General features: G+C 38.9%; 1 protein-coding gene across 1 annotated transcript in view; it reads left to right on the top strand.

The window, feature by feature from the left end:
- LOC124605988 (transcriptional regulator ATRX homolog) overlaps positions 1–16,910 on the top strand; it is a 493,634-nt gene that overhangs the window by 306,797 nt on the left and 169,927 nt on the right. Inside the window, exons 23-24 of the mRNA XM_047137952.1 lie at positions 2,652–2,789; positions 16,622–16,797. Coding sequence (XP_046993908.1) covers positions 2,652–2,789; positions 16,622–16,797 — 314 coding nt within the window. The remainder of the gene's footprint in view (positions 1–2,651; positions 2,790–16,621; positions 16,798–16,910) is intronic.

Genomic DNA, 16,910 nt, shown 5'->3' with positions numbered 1-16,910 from the left:
ACAAGGACCAGAGGTTCTTTCTGCTAGCAAAAGTTAGCTGCATCGGGGAACTGCCAATGTTCACACTTGCTGACAGGCAAAATTCTGTCAAAGAGTTTGGTGCACATGGACATAGGTCAGCAAAAAGCAACAAGCAGAGTCTATTGCTGCAAGCTACAGACTACTTGGGTCAAGCTCAATGCGAGCTCACTGCCAATGCTTATGGAAGTTTTTTTGATGCTCTCCATTCATTTTCACTTCCATTTTGTTGCATCTGTGAAGAAAACACTGCCAACAATTATCAAGAAAGTTTGTTTCATTCCAAACATGCATTTATTGTTCTCCCACAATCACGTGATCGTAGATGCAATGGCACTGAGGAGTGTATGCCTTCCAGGACAGTGTTAGAGTGGAACACCATTAGGGCAACCACCACCTAATAGACATTGCACTCAGAATATATTTCGTCTAGTATTGGTTTATTGTTTTGTGTTGAATAAATATATTTTCAGCAAACGTGTACTGTATGAACTCCTGCCACCAGTCCTGTGACAATAAAGCCGACTCATTGCAGGTCCAGTATGTAAGCGATGATACTCAGTTGTTTCTGATCGTTTAGACAGCAATCACAGACTTGCAGTCTTTGTGCATTTCCTGACATTTCAGCAAAGAAAGTACTGGTACTGTCAGCTTGGGGTGATCATGTTGGGATGAATCAGTAGCTCGCTAAATTGTATAGAAATTGATGCAGGCGACCTACACACACTAAATGCGATACTAACACAAAATGCATCCTAAATAATGCTTCATACATTGGTAAAAAAGAGATACACACACACACTCTCCACTTCCGTTCTCCCCTTGCCCACTTCACCTTTCACAATCCCTCACCACAATCAAAATGCAGTACTAAAACAACAAAACCATACAAGTAGGTGTGTGTGTGTGTGTGTGTGTGTGTGTGTGTGTGTGTGTGTGTGTGTTTGTGTGTGTGTCTGCACTCTGTAGCTTTGTAAAAGAATTCATCCAAAAGGTCTTGTTCATATCCCTTTCAGTGATTCACTGCCGCTAATGTACATTGGTACCTTTACCCCTGAAATTACTTACATACTATCAGTACTTTCCATTACCATTTTTGTGTTTGTTTGTTGATGCTCACCACTTAACATTTTAATCTATGGAGTCAGAGGTTATCATTATTCTTTCCATTGCTTTTATACCACCTAGGAATTCCAGCATTGAACTAAACTTTTGAAATATTTTTCAATGAAGTTTAATTTTTCTTCTCTGATGATTGTTGCAGTAATACATAAAATCATATTGTTTTTCCAAAGTTTAGTTGAAATACCATCTCTTCCAAGCTGTACTTCTCACCTTTGATATATTTTCATTGTAACTGTTCTCACTTGGTCTGAGAAGCCACTCCTTGGGTGACTTTTTGCCACACATTAGTTTCTATTCTGTTGAAAGTTTGTGTAATAGCCAATAAATAATGATCTGTGTCAATGTGTCTAAGTTTTTCCTTATCTTGACATTCATGACCCCACTTCAGTTCCTACTGTTCTTGCAACATGATTAAAGCAAGATTAATGTATGGTGGATTAAGATGAATCCATTGTTTTATCCCCCCTCCCCCCCCCCTTTCCCACATCTTCCTTCTCCTCCTCCTCCTCCTCCTCCTCCTTTTTCTTGGGAATGCTCTGAAATAAGTAGAAATGAGTGTTAGGCTTAATTATTTACAAAAGATGATTAATGATTTCTATACTGTTAGTTATTTTATGCACTGTATAATCCCCTACAATCATTTGGTATTTGTTTCTTTATTGAGGCTGCTTGAGTTCTCAACCAGAATTTTCACATTTCTTGAGGGACTTTCCAATGTTTCATTTTTAGAAGCAGTCTACTTCCTGCTTGTTATTTTTGTTATCCTAGTTTAAATGGGCAGTAGTGATATTGATCTGAATGGGAAGAGTGAAAATGTGTGTAATGGCGAGTTCAGTTCACTGACTGACAGGCAAAACAGGAAATTTTGTCTCCTAAAATTAGAACTGAAGCTGTACGCCTCAAGAGTACTTTCCCACAGGGCTTGAATCCCAGGTCTTAATGACAGAAAATACTAAATAACTTATGTTTTTTCCTGCTACAGCTAACATCTACTCTTTAGCAACAGTATTGTTAGGTGTACTGTTGTGAATTTTATTTTAAGTTCGGTTTTCTAATATTTATTGAAAATTTTAAAATAGGAATAGCATAAAAAGAACTTGTGTGAAGTTGCTTATTGTAATTTTTAATAGCCTTATTGGATCTACCAATCTCAGAAATTGTCAAAAGGGTAACAAAAGCTTTCAAAACATTAGTGAGAATTGCTGGTCAGTACTATCTTCAGAATGTGAAATGTTTAATATTGCCAATAGACACACATAAAATTAATAGTTTCAAAATCTAGGATACTGTCATCACTTTCATACAAATCTGTTACAGTACAGGAGATAAATACCTGCCAGCAAATTTGTTGAATAATTTATTTGTTTTCTTGGTTACATTTTCCTTTGATAAAGATGGCAAAAACTTTTTCTATACAGATTGTTTGTTCTGTATTCATGATCTTATAGTTTCATTATCGCAGTTTGTGATTATTGTGGCACATAAAGCATTATAAACTTTTTCTACAGGTCCTGATCTAATAGTGTGTGATGAAGGCCACCTGTTGAAAAATGAGAATTCAGCCATTTCCAAAGCTCTACGGAAAATTAGAACGCTACGGCGCATTGTCTTGACGGGAACCCCATTACAAAACAATCTTAATGAGTGTAAGTTCCAGTGAAATGCAGTAAATAAGTTGAAAAATGTAGATTACTCTGTTACAGATCTTGCTAAAGAAAAGGTTTGGTGTACATGTGGTTCCATTAATAATTTGTTGTGTCCGTTTATGCTTAAAATTTCTTTCCCCAACTTCATATATTGTTACTTGGATCACCATTCAATAGTGAGACCTGTTCTGTCAGTGTGGCAAAACATTCTCAGCTTGCTACAGATACAGCATTGATATAATGAAATATTTTGTATGTTTATATATACACAGTTTAATGAAGTAATTCAAGTGGCAGTTTGAACTACAAAAAGTCTTTTGTATATGACTTCAGAAAGTAGTTGTGTTAGGGGAATTTTCTCTAATATAGTAATTGCTATGAACAATTTATTTTCAGTGAACTGAAATATCTTCATAAGATTTTCTTGGTCTTTACACCATGTCATTTTGAATAAAATTTGCCGGCTGGAGTGGCCGAGTGGTTCTAGGTGCTAAAGTCTGGAACCGCGCGACTTCTACGGTCACAGGTTCGAATCCTGCCTTGGGCATGGATGTGTGTGATGTCCTTAGGTTAGTTAGGTTTAAGTAGTTCTGAGTTCTAGGGGACTGATGATCTCAGAAGTTAAATCCCATAGTGCTCAGAGCCATTTTTGAATAAAATTTTGAGCTTTCAGCAGCTGTCTCTGCCATTGTCATCTGGAATAAAAACTGCTGACTACTGGGGCTGGCATGGTGTTGCCCTTATGCAAGCATAAAAAATTTTTTTCATCACCCCTGTTCCCAGAACTCCCGAAGATAGACTTTGACTGAGAATATTGTATCACAGACACAGTCCCTTTGACTGTTCAGAGATGTCACTAACCTACCCAAAGATATGAACAACCATGCATGAGCAGCACCTATTAGACAGAGGGGTCCGACAGCTGATCAGTTCCAGTCATTCCACCAGGAAGTAGGTACACGGCCAGTGTTGTTTGCAGTTCAACCATGCCTAGACGGTCAATACTGCGGTTCGATCGCATCCACATTGTTACTTTGTGCCAGGAAGGGCTCTCAGCAAGGGAAGTGTCCAGGCATCTCAGAGTGAACCAAAGCGATGTTGTTCGGACATGAGGAGATACAGAGAGACAGGAACAGTTGATGACATGCTTCACTCAGGCTGCCCGTGGGCTACTACTGCAGTGGATGACCGCTACCTACAGATTATGGCTCAGAGGAACTCTGACAGCAATGCAACCATGTCGAATAATGCTTTTCATGCAGCACAGAATGTCGTGTTACGACTCAAAATGTGTTTAATAGACTGCATGTTGCGCAACTTCACTCCTGATGTCCATGACAAGGTCCGCACTTGCATGCAACCACGACACCCTGCAGTACAGATGGGCCTAACATCATGCTGACTCAACCGCTCAGAATCGGCATCACGTTCTTTTCACCGATATCTTCAAACAGACAATTGTCGGAGACGTGTTTGGAGGCAACCTGGTCAGGCTGAATGCCTTAGACACACTGTCCAGCGAGTGTAGCAAGGTGGAGGTTCCCTGCTGTTTTGGGGTGGGATTATTTTGGGCCGACGTACACTGCTGGAGGACATAGAAGGCACCGTAATGGCTGTACGATACATGAATGCCATCCTTTGACTGATAGTGCAAACTTATTGACAGCATATTTGTGAGGTATTTGCCTTCATGGATGACAATTTGCACCCCCATAGCGCACATCTTGTGAATGACTTCCTTCAGGATAATGACATCGCTGGACTAGAGTGGCTAGTATGTTCTCCAGACATGAACCCTGTTGAACATGCCTGCGATAGATTGAAAAGGGCTGTTTATGGACTATGTGACCCACCAACCACTCTGAGGGATCTATGCTGAATCACCATTGAGGAGAGGGACAGTCTGGACCAACAGTACCTTGGTGAAATTGTGGATAGTGTGCCACAGTTGTGCAGTAGTCTGGACCACCACCTCGGAAGGTCTCGCTGTATGGTGATATAACCTGCAATGTGTGGTTTTCATGAGCAATAAAAAGGGCGGAAAGGATGTTTATGTTGGTCTCTATTCCAATTTTCTGTACAGGTTCCGGAACTCTCTGAACCGAGGTGATGCGAAACTTTTTTTTTGATGTGTGTATAAGCATGATAGTAGCATCTGCAACCTACCAAGCAGAGCCAAAGTGATTCATGCCCTGGGAGACGAATTGTGCAACCATGGTCTGCCATAGGACTGAGCGACATCAAGTGGTGCAAGAGGCCAATGCCACATTTGAATATGTCCTTCCTACATTCCTAAAAGCATGAAGCATCTGTCTTTGTACCCCCAGTCTCAGAATTGCTGCAGGTTATTCTAATGTCATCTGCCTCTTTCATAATGGGGTCCCAACAAAGGTACAAAAGTGAAGTCCTCAACTTTCCAAATTGCATCTTGTGTCCTTTCTCAACCCAGTGTTCAGCCATGATTTACTTCTCAAGCTCCCTTTGGTTGATGTGCTGTGTGCTCAGAACAGTGCTTATCTGCAGTGCAAATCATTTGGCCTATATAGATGCTGCTGCATTCAGAGGCAGTGCAGAGGGGTGCATCGTAACTCGGCTGATGGCCTTTGTAGTCTGGTCCCTTCAACCCACACAATCCAATCCGCATCATATCTTGTATCTGAGACATTGAGCAGAAGCAAAGCTGGAAGGTTGGAAAAGCAGTTTCAAATGTGGTACTGCTCCCTTTATTGACATGGTGTCACTTGGTTCTACGGCACACTGGAGTTGCCCAACTCACCATCCTGTACATGTGTCGTGTAAACCCTTTAAAGGGATGGTACAGATACTGCTGTCATGTTTATATAAGGACAGCATCATGCCATCCATGACACTTTATAGCTTTTGCTTCTTATAACAGTGCTGGAGACAGACACCGAAAGCTCGAGAACTGTATTAAGGTGTGTTGCTGTGAAAGACTCCGAGAGGTGAAATATCATTCTTTCATAAACATATTTGTTTTGGCCAGTTTATTTTCATTATATATAGAGTTGGTGCAAGTCTATAAAGAGTCTGCTCCGTCTGTTTAAACAGCTACTAAGTAAGTGGCTGCATTGTAATGTTGCTATACCTCACTCATAGAGAAACTAGAATTCTACGGCATCAAAGAAAACAGCCTCAGACTATTAAAAGCTTATCTCAACAACCGTAAACAGGTAGTTTGTGTTGGTAAAGAAATGTCAAACATAGAAAATGTTAAAGTAGGTGTGCCTCAGGGATCTGTACTGGGGCCCTTCCTGTTTCTGATAATGATCAATGACCTCCCCTCGTTTATTAGATCCACCACTGTATTGTATGCAGATGATACGACTTTTCTCCATAGCAGTAACAGACTTAATGATCTTAAAACCTGTGCTGAAAATACACTCACTCATGCAGCATATTGGTTCAGAGCAAATAGTTTCCTGCTAAATGAAAATAAAACTCAGCAGATAATCTTCACTCTAAGAGACAAGCCACTATCTGGTGACCCTAGTTCTGTTAAATTCCTGGGAGTTTATTTAGACGAAAAGTTATCCTGGGGCCAACATGTAAACTATATTAGTAGTAAACTATCTAGAGTAATTTATTTATTAAGACAACTCAGAAATTGTGTACCTGAAACATACATCAGATCATCTTATTTTGCATTTTTCCAGAGTATAATATCCTATGGCATTATCTTGTGGGGTAACTGTAGTCATATACATGACATCCTATTATTGCAGAAGAAAGCCATTAGGATAATTACAAATTCTTCACATAAGGCTCACTGCAAACCCTTATTTACTAAACAAAAAATTATGACTGTAATAAACCTCTATATATACAATGTCTTAATCTTTACGAAGAAGAACCTACAAGATGTGAAACGTAGAGAAAATGTACATTGTTACAACACAAGAAGCATCAAACACATATACACGCCTTACCACAGACTATCAAAATCATTAAATAGCTATGAAGTCACAGGGCACAAGCTATTTAATAAGCTGCCACATGCCATACAGGATCTTCCTGAACATACATTCAAAGAAAGACTGCATGAATGGTTTATTGCCCACCCATTCTATGATATCAATGAATTCTTCAACTGTAAAATGCAGTAATCCAACAGATGACCCACTGTACATTTATTGTAATATAAGCTAAAATATTTCAGCAGTCAATACCTTATCACACTGTATTATAAATTGTAACTTCATTTGACGTTGTCAATTGCTGTAAAGGCCTAAAGACAATAAAATCTTTATTATTATTATTATTATTATTATTATTATTGTGGTTGAAGGACATCACAGAATAGCAGCCATGAATGAAAGCTCAGAGATTTTAGATGATCAGTGAGTTAATGTCATTCGAGTGAACATGTTTGTTGACGACTGTATTCAGCTGGCATGTTGGTAGCTGGTGAAGCGAAGGCCACACAACAGACAAATCTAGCACTGAATGAACCCTATTGGCAACTTTCAGTAACTTATGTCAAATGAGCTGCAAGCAGAAATCTTTAACTCATGTGTGCAAGCATGACATGGATGAGATTGCTGGAACTGGTAATCTTGTTGTGTGTGATTTGATGTCACTTCCCTGCATAGCAGAGGTATCCAACATGGATGATTGCACTTGGTCCGAGGTCAGATTTACTCATGGCATTGTGTTTATTGGTTGCTGTACAGTTGATGATAGATCCAAAACTTCCATCCCTTTGTGGAGGTGCTGAATCTTGCTGCCAACGACCTGTAACAGGGTCTGTGCATCCTCTGTGACAGTCATAGTACACAGAAGGTACTTGTTCAGAGTGGACCCACCCATATGTCAATGCTACTCATTATATAGGCTAAATTAATAACCACATATAATGATGATTACTTTTTATTCAGATACCCGCTAGAAATGTCAGACGAGAAGAACAAGAAATTAGGGAAAGAACAGACAACATAGAACAGCCAACACTTTCTCAGAACAAATGTAAAACTATCCTGACAGATTGTTTATTTCCGCAAATGACACTCACAACTAAAAAGTTATAAAATAAGGTGTTAGATGTAAAGGTGCAGAGTTGTATATAGTTGTTATTTTTAGTTGCATTTGTCAAGGTATGATACATCATCAACATGGGCTTGCGAGAAGAAATGTACTCTGTTCAAATTACAGTTTGGACTTAATATATTATTTGCTTGATTTTTAAAATGTGGCATAGCTTTTCCTATGTACATACAAGTTTCAGATAAAAGGAAACCTGAACAGTCTTATAAGACATCATAATAAAGGAAAGAAGGTAAGGAAGAGGTAAATTGATATTTGAACATCAAAACCACTTCTTTGTGGCACTCAAGTGCAAGGTGCAGGTCAAGTTTATTGCTGAAAGAAAGGAGTTAATACTTCAGAAGAGACTAATGTATACCACAAAAAGTAATGAAGGCAAGTAATATTAAACTAAAATTGATAAGGGAACATTATTCAAAGAAAGGAGGGAAAAAACTTGTTTTACTTTGATAATTATTGTAAAATTGTGCTTTTACTTGGATAATTATTGTGAAATTGTGCTGTCACCCCTGGCAGCCAAATAAATAACTGATTGAAGAAAGGAAGTGTGTATGTTAAACTACATGCTAAAAAGTAGTTATTATGAAAACATTTGTCGCTGATAGTGTGCAGTCGAAAGTCACACCATTACATCTGGCGAAGATTTTTGAAGATGATAAAATGGAAAAATGATGACTGACTCTACTGACAGACAGTGACTAATTGTGATGGGTGATCAGTGACAAAGCTGTTATTTACAGTGCAAGAGACACATGCAATTCCTTTGATACATATCAAATGAGAGAACGGATAGAACAAACCAACATTAACTTATAGACAAATGTCAATTTAGATGCAACTAATATGTATGAAGATAACTTAACAAAATCAATAAGTTGGGAAACATATTATTGAGTCACACCAAGAATAGTCTCAGAATTTAAAAAAAAAAAAAAAAAAATAAACAACCTAGAATTAAGTTTCATATTAGCACACACTCTGCTGCAGAGTGAGAATTTCATTCTATGAATGATTTGATCGAACAAGTAATTGTTGATAAGAGTGAATCATCTATTAGTGCACCTCATTTGTCTGTTGACATCAAGAAAACACAAGCAAAATTTTTAACATTAAAGGCGCAAAGTCATTTATACTCTACTGTATGCAAGGGATCTGGGAAAGACTATTTAAATTTGGTTCACAGATACAGCATGAATGGTGGGAGAAATATGTACATGGCTTTTATAAACAACATAAAATTAATTGGGATAACTTTTGTTGTCATGTAACACTTGATACTGATATGTTTAAAACGATTGATGCTGATAGACAAATATGTTATCTTGGGTTTAACAGTAAAAAGAGGGAAAGAGTCACTAATGAAAGAAGAGCTACGTTAGTTCCTGTTGGAAACTATATGGGTTTGATCTAGATGTGAAATTGAGAGGGAGATTTTACAAAATGTAAAAGTAGGGTTGCATTTCGGATTGTAATTGTAATGGCAAAGATACAATAGGATGTATTTGTGAAGAGAATCAAAGGCCATCAGATAGGTTGATGTGCTCCATCAAGAAGCTCATGTTCCTTGTGAATTTTTTGTTGACATCTACATGGTCCCAAGTCATTTGTTGTATTTTTGTATTTTATTTCCTATACAACAATCCTACCCTTATACCATTCTTTCTACCTGTGGGTTGTTTCTTTCACTATCAGTTTCTATGTTGACTGGTAAGTACAGTCATGAAGAATTATTATATGTGCATTTGAAGACTATTTATTATTAATAGCTAAAAGTAGAGGCATATTTGCCCAAGGCATTGACTCTGAGGAAAACTGCTCGTTAAATTATGTAGTTTTATTTTCAACAATCCTGATAGTTTCATGGTAGTAGAGTATTCTTTTTCAGTTTACGTTGCTTTAGTGTGTGTGTTTACGATAGCAGTGTCACAATGACAAGGGGAAGAGTCAGCAGGATAGTTGTCCATTGAATTAAGTGATGATGTACTAACATAACCAGTAAAATAACAGTTATAATGTGCTTACACGACTATTAGAACAATATATGTACTATGCTAATGCAATTTTATAATGAGTCATTTACTGAGAAGGTGTGCTTGGTATTTTCAAGGTAGGAGTGATAGTACCTCAAATAAAAACAGTGTGATGTACCAAAATAAGTGTAGTATGGTAGGAGATGAGATAGATACACAAAGGAAGGAAGATCAACACCTGAGGTGACATGAGCTACAGGATAGTTTGGAGAATATTATGTGCAGGGACACTATCTCTGATGAGAAAAAGAGAAAAGTTGTTATGAAAGATGAAAAGATGTATCTGAGGAATGAAGTGTGCATAGTGTAAAGTAATTTTAATTGTAATGAAATATTTAATTTTCTGAAACTTAACTCCAATGTTATACAGAACAAAAAGCAGCTTGAGTTCTACAATATTAGGGAAGTTAATTAAAGGGGAAAATATTAAGAATATGCAAGGCATTTGAAATTACACAGTAGATTAATTTGATTTGGTTTAATCAGGGGGACCTAACAACAGTGGTCTTCGCTACCTGTCGCCCACACTGAAACTAATTTATTGTGCAGTTTCTGTCCCTGTCATTCTAGTAATTCTAGTAAAGTCAACCAATATCCTTGAGGAATCAGGAAGAGGCTATTTATTTTATATTTTGTGTTATCGCTTTCAGGGTGACCAATCTAGTCAGTTACACAAAAGGTTTATACAAGTTGTAGTTATTCACATGCAATTCGTTTCAGTAACAAATCAACAAGACAGTTCAGTAGTGTAGTGGTTATACAAGGATTATAATAATTTAATATTATGTAGTGCTTTTTTGTTCTTCTATCTGCCCGATACTTCTTTATTCTTTCAGATATTTTCTTCCTTTCTTTGTGTGAGATCCTGTAGTCCTTTTATTGATCTTCATATGTAGTCTTGTTTGTGTGTCTCGCAGTTTTCTCGTTTTCTCTGTATTGTTTTTTGGATCATCAACTTTAATTTTGAGTTCTCTCACATTTTTAATAATTCCTGTGATCCATTTAATGTTGCTCTTACTATTACACAATTTTTCTAGTATTACCTTTCCAATTTTGTTTTCTGGTTTTCTCACCAGATGCCCAAAGGATGAAATACATTTCTTTCTTGTTGTGCACATTGTTGGTTTTATTTTCTTGTATACTGTTTCATTTGAAGCTATTCTCCCATGTCTGTTTACTTGATGTTGTTTATTTATGCATGCCCTAATCATTCTTCTTTCCATCTTTAGTATTTTGTTAATCTCTGCTGAATTAGTTTTTTGAAGCTGCATTTTTGTTGTATGTGTTTTTGGTAATTTGCTTTGTTCAGTTTTTTAATCCATTTTGCCATTTTGATTTCTTGCTTATTTTGTATGTTAAGATTTCACCTAAATATTTAAACTCGTCAACAGTTTTGATTTCCTGTTCTATAGTAATTTTGTTAGCAATTGGTAGATCAGTTAGCATAATCTCTGTTTTTTCAATTGATATTCTAAGGCCAATTTTTATGCTGTTTCTTGTAGTGATTTAACTTGTTGTCAGGTTTCTTGACCATTGCTGGCTAGCAGAACGAAATAATCAGCAAATCCCAAGCAGTTTAGACATACACTCCTGGAAATTGAAATAAGAACACCGTGAATTCATTGTCCCAGGAAGGGGAAACTTTATTGACACATTCCTGGGGTCAGATACATCACATGATCACACTGACAGAACCACAGGCACATAGACACAGCCAACAGAGCATGCACAATGTCGGCACTAGTACAGTGTATATCCACCTTTCGCAGCAATGGAGGCTGCTATTCTCCCATGGAGACGATCGTAGAGATGCTGGATGTAGTCCTGTGGAACGGCTTGCCATGCCATTTCCACCTGGCGCCTCAGTTGGACCAGCGCTCGTGCTGGACGTGCAGACCGCGTGAGACGACGCTTCATCCAGTCCCAAACATGCTCAATGGGGGACAGATCTGGAGATCTTGCTGGCCAGGGTAGTTGACTTACACCTTCTAGAGCATGTTGGGTGGCACGGGATACATGCGGACGTGCATTGTCCTGTTGGAACAGCAAGTTCCCTTGCCGGTCTAGGAATGGTAGAACGATGGGTTCGATGACGGTTTGGATGTACCGTGCACTATTCAGTGTCCCCTCGACGATCACCAGTGGTGTACGGCCAGTGTAGGAGATCGCTCCCCACACCATGATGCCGGGTGTTGGCCCTGTGTGCCTCGGTCGTATGCAGTCCTGATTGTGGCGCTCACCTGCACGGCGCCAAACACGCATACGACTATCATTGGCACCAAGGCAGAAGCGACTCTCATCGCTGAAGACGACACGTCTCCATTCGTCCCTCCATTCACGCCTGTCGCGACACCACTGGAGGCGGGCTGCACGATGTTCGGGCGTGAGCAAGACGACCTAACGGTGTGCGGGACCGTAGCCCAGCTTCATGGAGACAGTTGCGAATGGTCCTCGCCGATACCCCAGGAGCAACAGTGTCCCTAATTTGCTGGGAAGTGGCGGTGCGGTCCCCTACGGCACTGCGTAGGATCCTACGGTCTTGGCGTGCATCCGTGCGTCGCTGCGGTCCGGTCCCAGGTCGACGGGCACGTGCACCTTCCGCCGACCACTGGCGACAACATCGATGTACTGTGGAGACCTCACGCCCCACGTGTTGAGCAATTCGGCGGTACGTCCACCCGGCCTCCCGCATGCCCACTATACGCCCTCGCTCAAAGTCCGTCAACTGCACATACGGTTCACGTCCACGCTGTCGCGGCATGCTACCAGTGTTAAAGACTGCGATGGAGCTCCGTATGCCACGGCAAACTGGCTGACACTGACGGCGGCGGTGCACAAATGCTGCACAGCTAGCGCCATTCGACGGCCAACACCGCGGTTCCTGGTGTGTCCGCTGTGCCGTGCGTGTGATCATTGCTTGTACAGCCCTCTCGCAGTGTCCGGAGCAAGTATGGTGGGTCTGACACACCGGTGTCAATGTGTTCTTTTTTCCATTTCCAGGAGTGTATATCTTTTTAGCACTTCCAGTTCTTACATTTTTTGTATTATTCTTGTACCATTCCCTCATTATGTATACCAGTGCACAGGTGAACAGTAATGGTTATAGACAGTCACCTGGTCTTACGCCTGTTTTTATGAGGAATGATTCAGAAATTTCTCCTCTAAATTTAACTTTCGATTTGGTGGTGGTTAGAGCAAATCCTGTTAGTTTAATTAGTTTTGGATGGAGGCCCAGATTCCGTAAGATATTTAATACTGAAGGTCTCTAGAGACAGTCATATGCCTTCTTAAAATCTCCAAATATTACTGCCAGAGATTTGTTCCATTTCCTGCAGTATGTCATAATCAATTTTGAAGTAATGATATGCTCTGCATAACATCCCCATGCATGATGTTAAACCTACTTAGTACCCCCCTAACTCCTGTTCCAGTTGTTCCTTGGTTCTGCAATATAGGATCTTGGACAAAATCTCTGGGAGAGAGAGTCCTCTATAGATATCATTTTCCAAATTGCTTGATGACAGCTATGATCCAGTGTTTTGGGAATTGTTCTGTTCTCCAAATTTTTCTTAGAGCCTTGTGTAAGTAGGTCTTGACAGTGTCACTCAAATATTTGCACATCCAAAAAAAACCTATCTTCCCGAGTTGCCTTATATTGTTCTATGGGACTCTTCATTATGTTGTTGCACCAGTGCCACTGTGGTAGTCATGGGGTGCAGCAACTGTAATAATAACAGAAGAAACCGTGTTGGTTGCACAAGATAGATTTATTTAATCTTCATGTGTGACACATTTTGCCTTTCTTAGGCATCATCAGACAATCGATAAAAGTCTTGCTAATCATAATCAAGGTGTCAAACATAATTAAGAGTCCCACAGAACCATATAAGGCATCTCGAGAAGATCGGGTTTCTTTCAGAATGTGCAAATATTTGAGTGACACAGTCAAGACCTACTTACACAAGGCTCTAACAAAAATTTGGAGAACAGAACAATACCCAAAACACTGGACCACAGCTGTCATCTACCCTCTACACAAGGAAATGGATAAAAGCAATTTGGATAATGGTATCTATAGAGGACTCTCTCTTGCAGATTCCACATACAAGTTTTTATCAGAGATCCTGTATGTATGGAAGAATCAAAGAACAACTAGAACAGGTGTTGTTTTTTGTGGTAATTACCTTCAATAGAGATTATTATATCGTTATGAATCCTCTTCTTATTCTCATAATGCTTTGTGTGAATTTTTTTCTGTTAATTTTTGTGATATGTCTAAGTTTTATTAATTGTTTTAAAAGTAGAGTTGCAGTTCTTGGTGATATTACTTCAAAATCAGTTATTGAATCTATAGCTTTTGTATTCACTATAAAGCCTGATACAAATTGAGTAAATTGCTTCATAGCTCTGTCCTGGTTTCCCATTATGAATTCTACATCCTTGTGACTAGAATGGGTCATCTGTTGTGTTTCTCACTTCTTGGAGCCTCGCTATTAAAACTTTATGATTATCATCCAGTTTTGTTTTGTTTAATAATATGAAAATAATAAAACTGTGTTGTTCTAGATCCCACTGAAGGTGCCTTAGAATAAAAAAAAGGCGATATGCATCTGGGAAAAATAAATTAAGTTGCAGCAAGAAAAGGCAGCTTTATTTACAAACAAATATTTCTGTACTTGCTGTGGAGGATGGCCATGCAAACAAACTAGTTATTATTAACCTTATCTGGAGGAAGCTCAGATTTATGACTGTGGTTGTTAACCACAGGAGACTAATTCCTAGGTTTTTGTCAGACGCAATCTCCTTGGGTGTTAGTGATCCAATTATGTTGTATGATATACCCTCTAGTGCTTCGCATTTGAAGATTAAATGCAGTCCAGTTTCATTAATGACAGCACATAGTCTGCACTTGGGGGCATCTTTCTGTATATCCGTCATCTGCAGGTATTTCTAAAGTTCCCATTGCCAGTCACTGCACCTACATTGAGTGTAATCTGCTGCTTGTTGAAGATTGCAGTACTTCTCTTAAAACATTATTAGTTTACCACCGCCACCCTTTCTTTTCAAAAGAGTCTAATATTCTACTTGTTGTTGCCTGACCCAGCTATGTAGTTTAGATTTTGCTGTCGCCTTAGTGATGGTTAGGACAAGTTGCAGTCCAACAAAGTCATTGCCACTGCCCTTGCCAACCTATCATCTTGTTCATTACCACTAACATCTGAGTAAACAGTGGCCCATAGCAGATTCACCCTGGTGCTTTCCTGTGGCCTCACAAGATTCATGGCCTTCTGCAACATCGTTTGATCTCCTCACAGGGTCTGATTGAGATTTCAGAGCTGCCTAGTTATCTGAATGAATGTAGATTCTACAGTCCTTTTAGCACCTGCGTAGATTCTCCTCTGCACACTGTCCCAAAGCAAATACTCCATCTAGAATACCACAGCCAGTTTGTCTAGAGAGATTGTGTTTTCTCATCTAGGATGTGCTCCGTATACCCCAGTGCCAGAACCTTCATCTGGTTTCGACCTGTCAGTAAATCAGACTATGTCTTCTGAATGGTATAAAAGTTCTTTCTTACACTGCCCCCTACTTCCCATTGTTACACTGAAAGGTTTTTTGAAGCAGATGTATAGTCAGCCAGCATTTCCCCAAACATCTCTATATTTGCCACAATACTTATGTAAAGTCACCATTTACTTTCAACTATTAATTACTCATGTAACTGTTCCAATTAGATCACAATTACACAGGTAACTTACAGAAGCGCTTCTACAATTAGGTCACATTGGGGTAACCAATGTTCCATATTAACTTAACTCTATTGTATTAAAACAATCACAGTGGCATCAGGAACGCTATTGTATGTTTCAGCTGAGCTATAGTATCCATTTATAGCAAATAGAACCATTGTGTTACTAGTTGTGATATACTGTAAACATGCAATTTACTCGCTTTTGATGAAACTACTGATCTGCATAGTATGAAGGAGATCATACAGTATGGACAAAATAAAACTGGCCCAGAAAATATTTACAGTAAGACTGATGTGTCTTTGGTTCTTGTTTATGAACATTATAGAGGCCGCTGAAAGTAGCCACAGTTTTGCACGGTTCTTCCCCTAAGTTTTGCGTTGAAGGCTTTGTTGGACACTTTGCCAAAACACTTCCAGTCTCAAACACTTGCACAACAGTTCTGCATACATTTTTCGTGAGTCATGCGTCACAGAACACTTGAATTTTCCGTTATGGGCAGTATCCCTGTTCAGTAACAATGGTCAGTTCAGTGTCAGTCTTTTGTTTATTTTCTGGGCCAGTTTTACTTTGCTCACCCCATACAATGGCTCAGTCTGTTACATAACTTTTATTGAATTTTTTATAAAATGTCAGATACTTCATATGTCCTCTTGATAAATAGCTTGTGTTACTGTGTTTAATGTTTTCCTTTCTTGATGCAGAATTGAAATTGGAGAATATATTTGGATCAATTATAAACTGTTTTTGAATTCTTTTGAAGGAAAGTATCCTGAGGCATAAGATACTTAAGTATGACACACATGTGTTTCGAATAATTTCTTTTTCAGCGCACCTTCCTCCCCCCCTGCCCATCTCCCCTCCCCCTCCCCCCACTATAGGCTTATGTAACAAATGCTGTTTCTAATCTAATTAAACATGTGTATTCAGTTTTTTATTTTTTCAGTAACTTATTTATTATGAAAGTAACTGTGTGTTTGTCTTCTTGTAGATCACTGCATGGTCCAGTTTGTCAAACCTAATTTGCTTGGCAGTAAGAAAGAATTCGATAATAGATTCGTGAATCCAATTCGTAATGGACAGTATGTAGATTCCACATTACATGATGTTAAAGTTATGAAGCGGCGTGCACATGTCCTGCATAAAATGCTGGAAAGCTCCGTTCAGGTAAAAGTTTTTTTCTCTGATATCTCATTTCTTTCATAATTGAAGTTAGTACTTGTTGTCATAAGAAATCAGTGAGCAGATTTTTCTGTGCTATTTTTGTTATAAACATTGAG

This window comes from Schistocerca americana, chromosome 3, assembly GCF_021461395.2.
Source record: "Schistocerca americana isolate TAMUIC-IGC-003095 chromosome 3, iqSchAmer2.1, whole genome shotgun sequence".
In the NCBI taxonomy this organism is placed as follows: domain Eukaryota; kingdom Metazoa; phylum Arthropoda; class Insecta; order Orthoptera; family Acrididae; genus Schistocerca; species Schistocerca americana.
The sequence above is the reverse complement of the archived record's forward strand: the minus strand, read 5'-3'. Positions and strand labels throughout refer to the sequence as shown.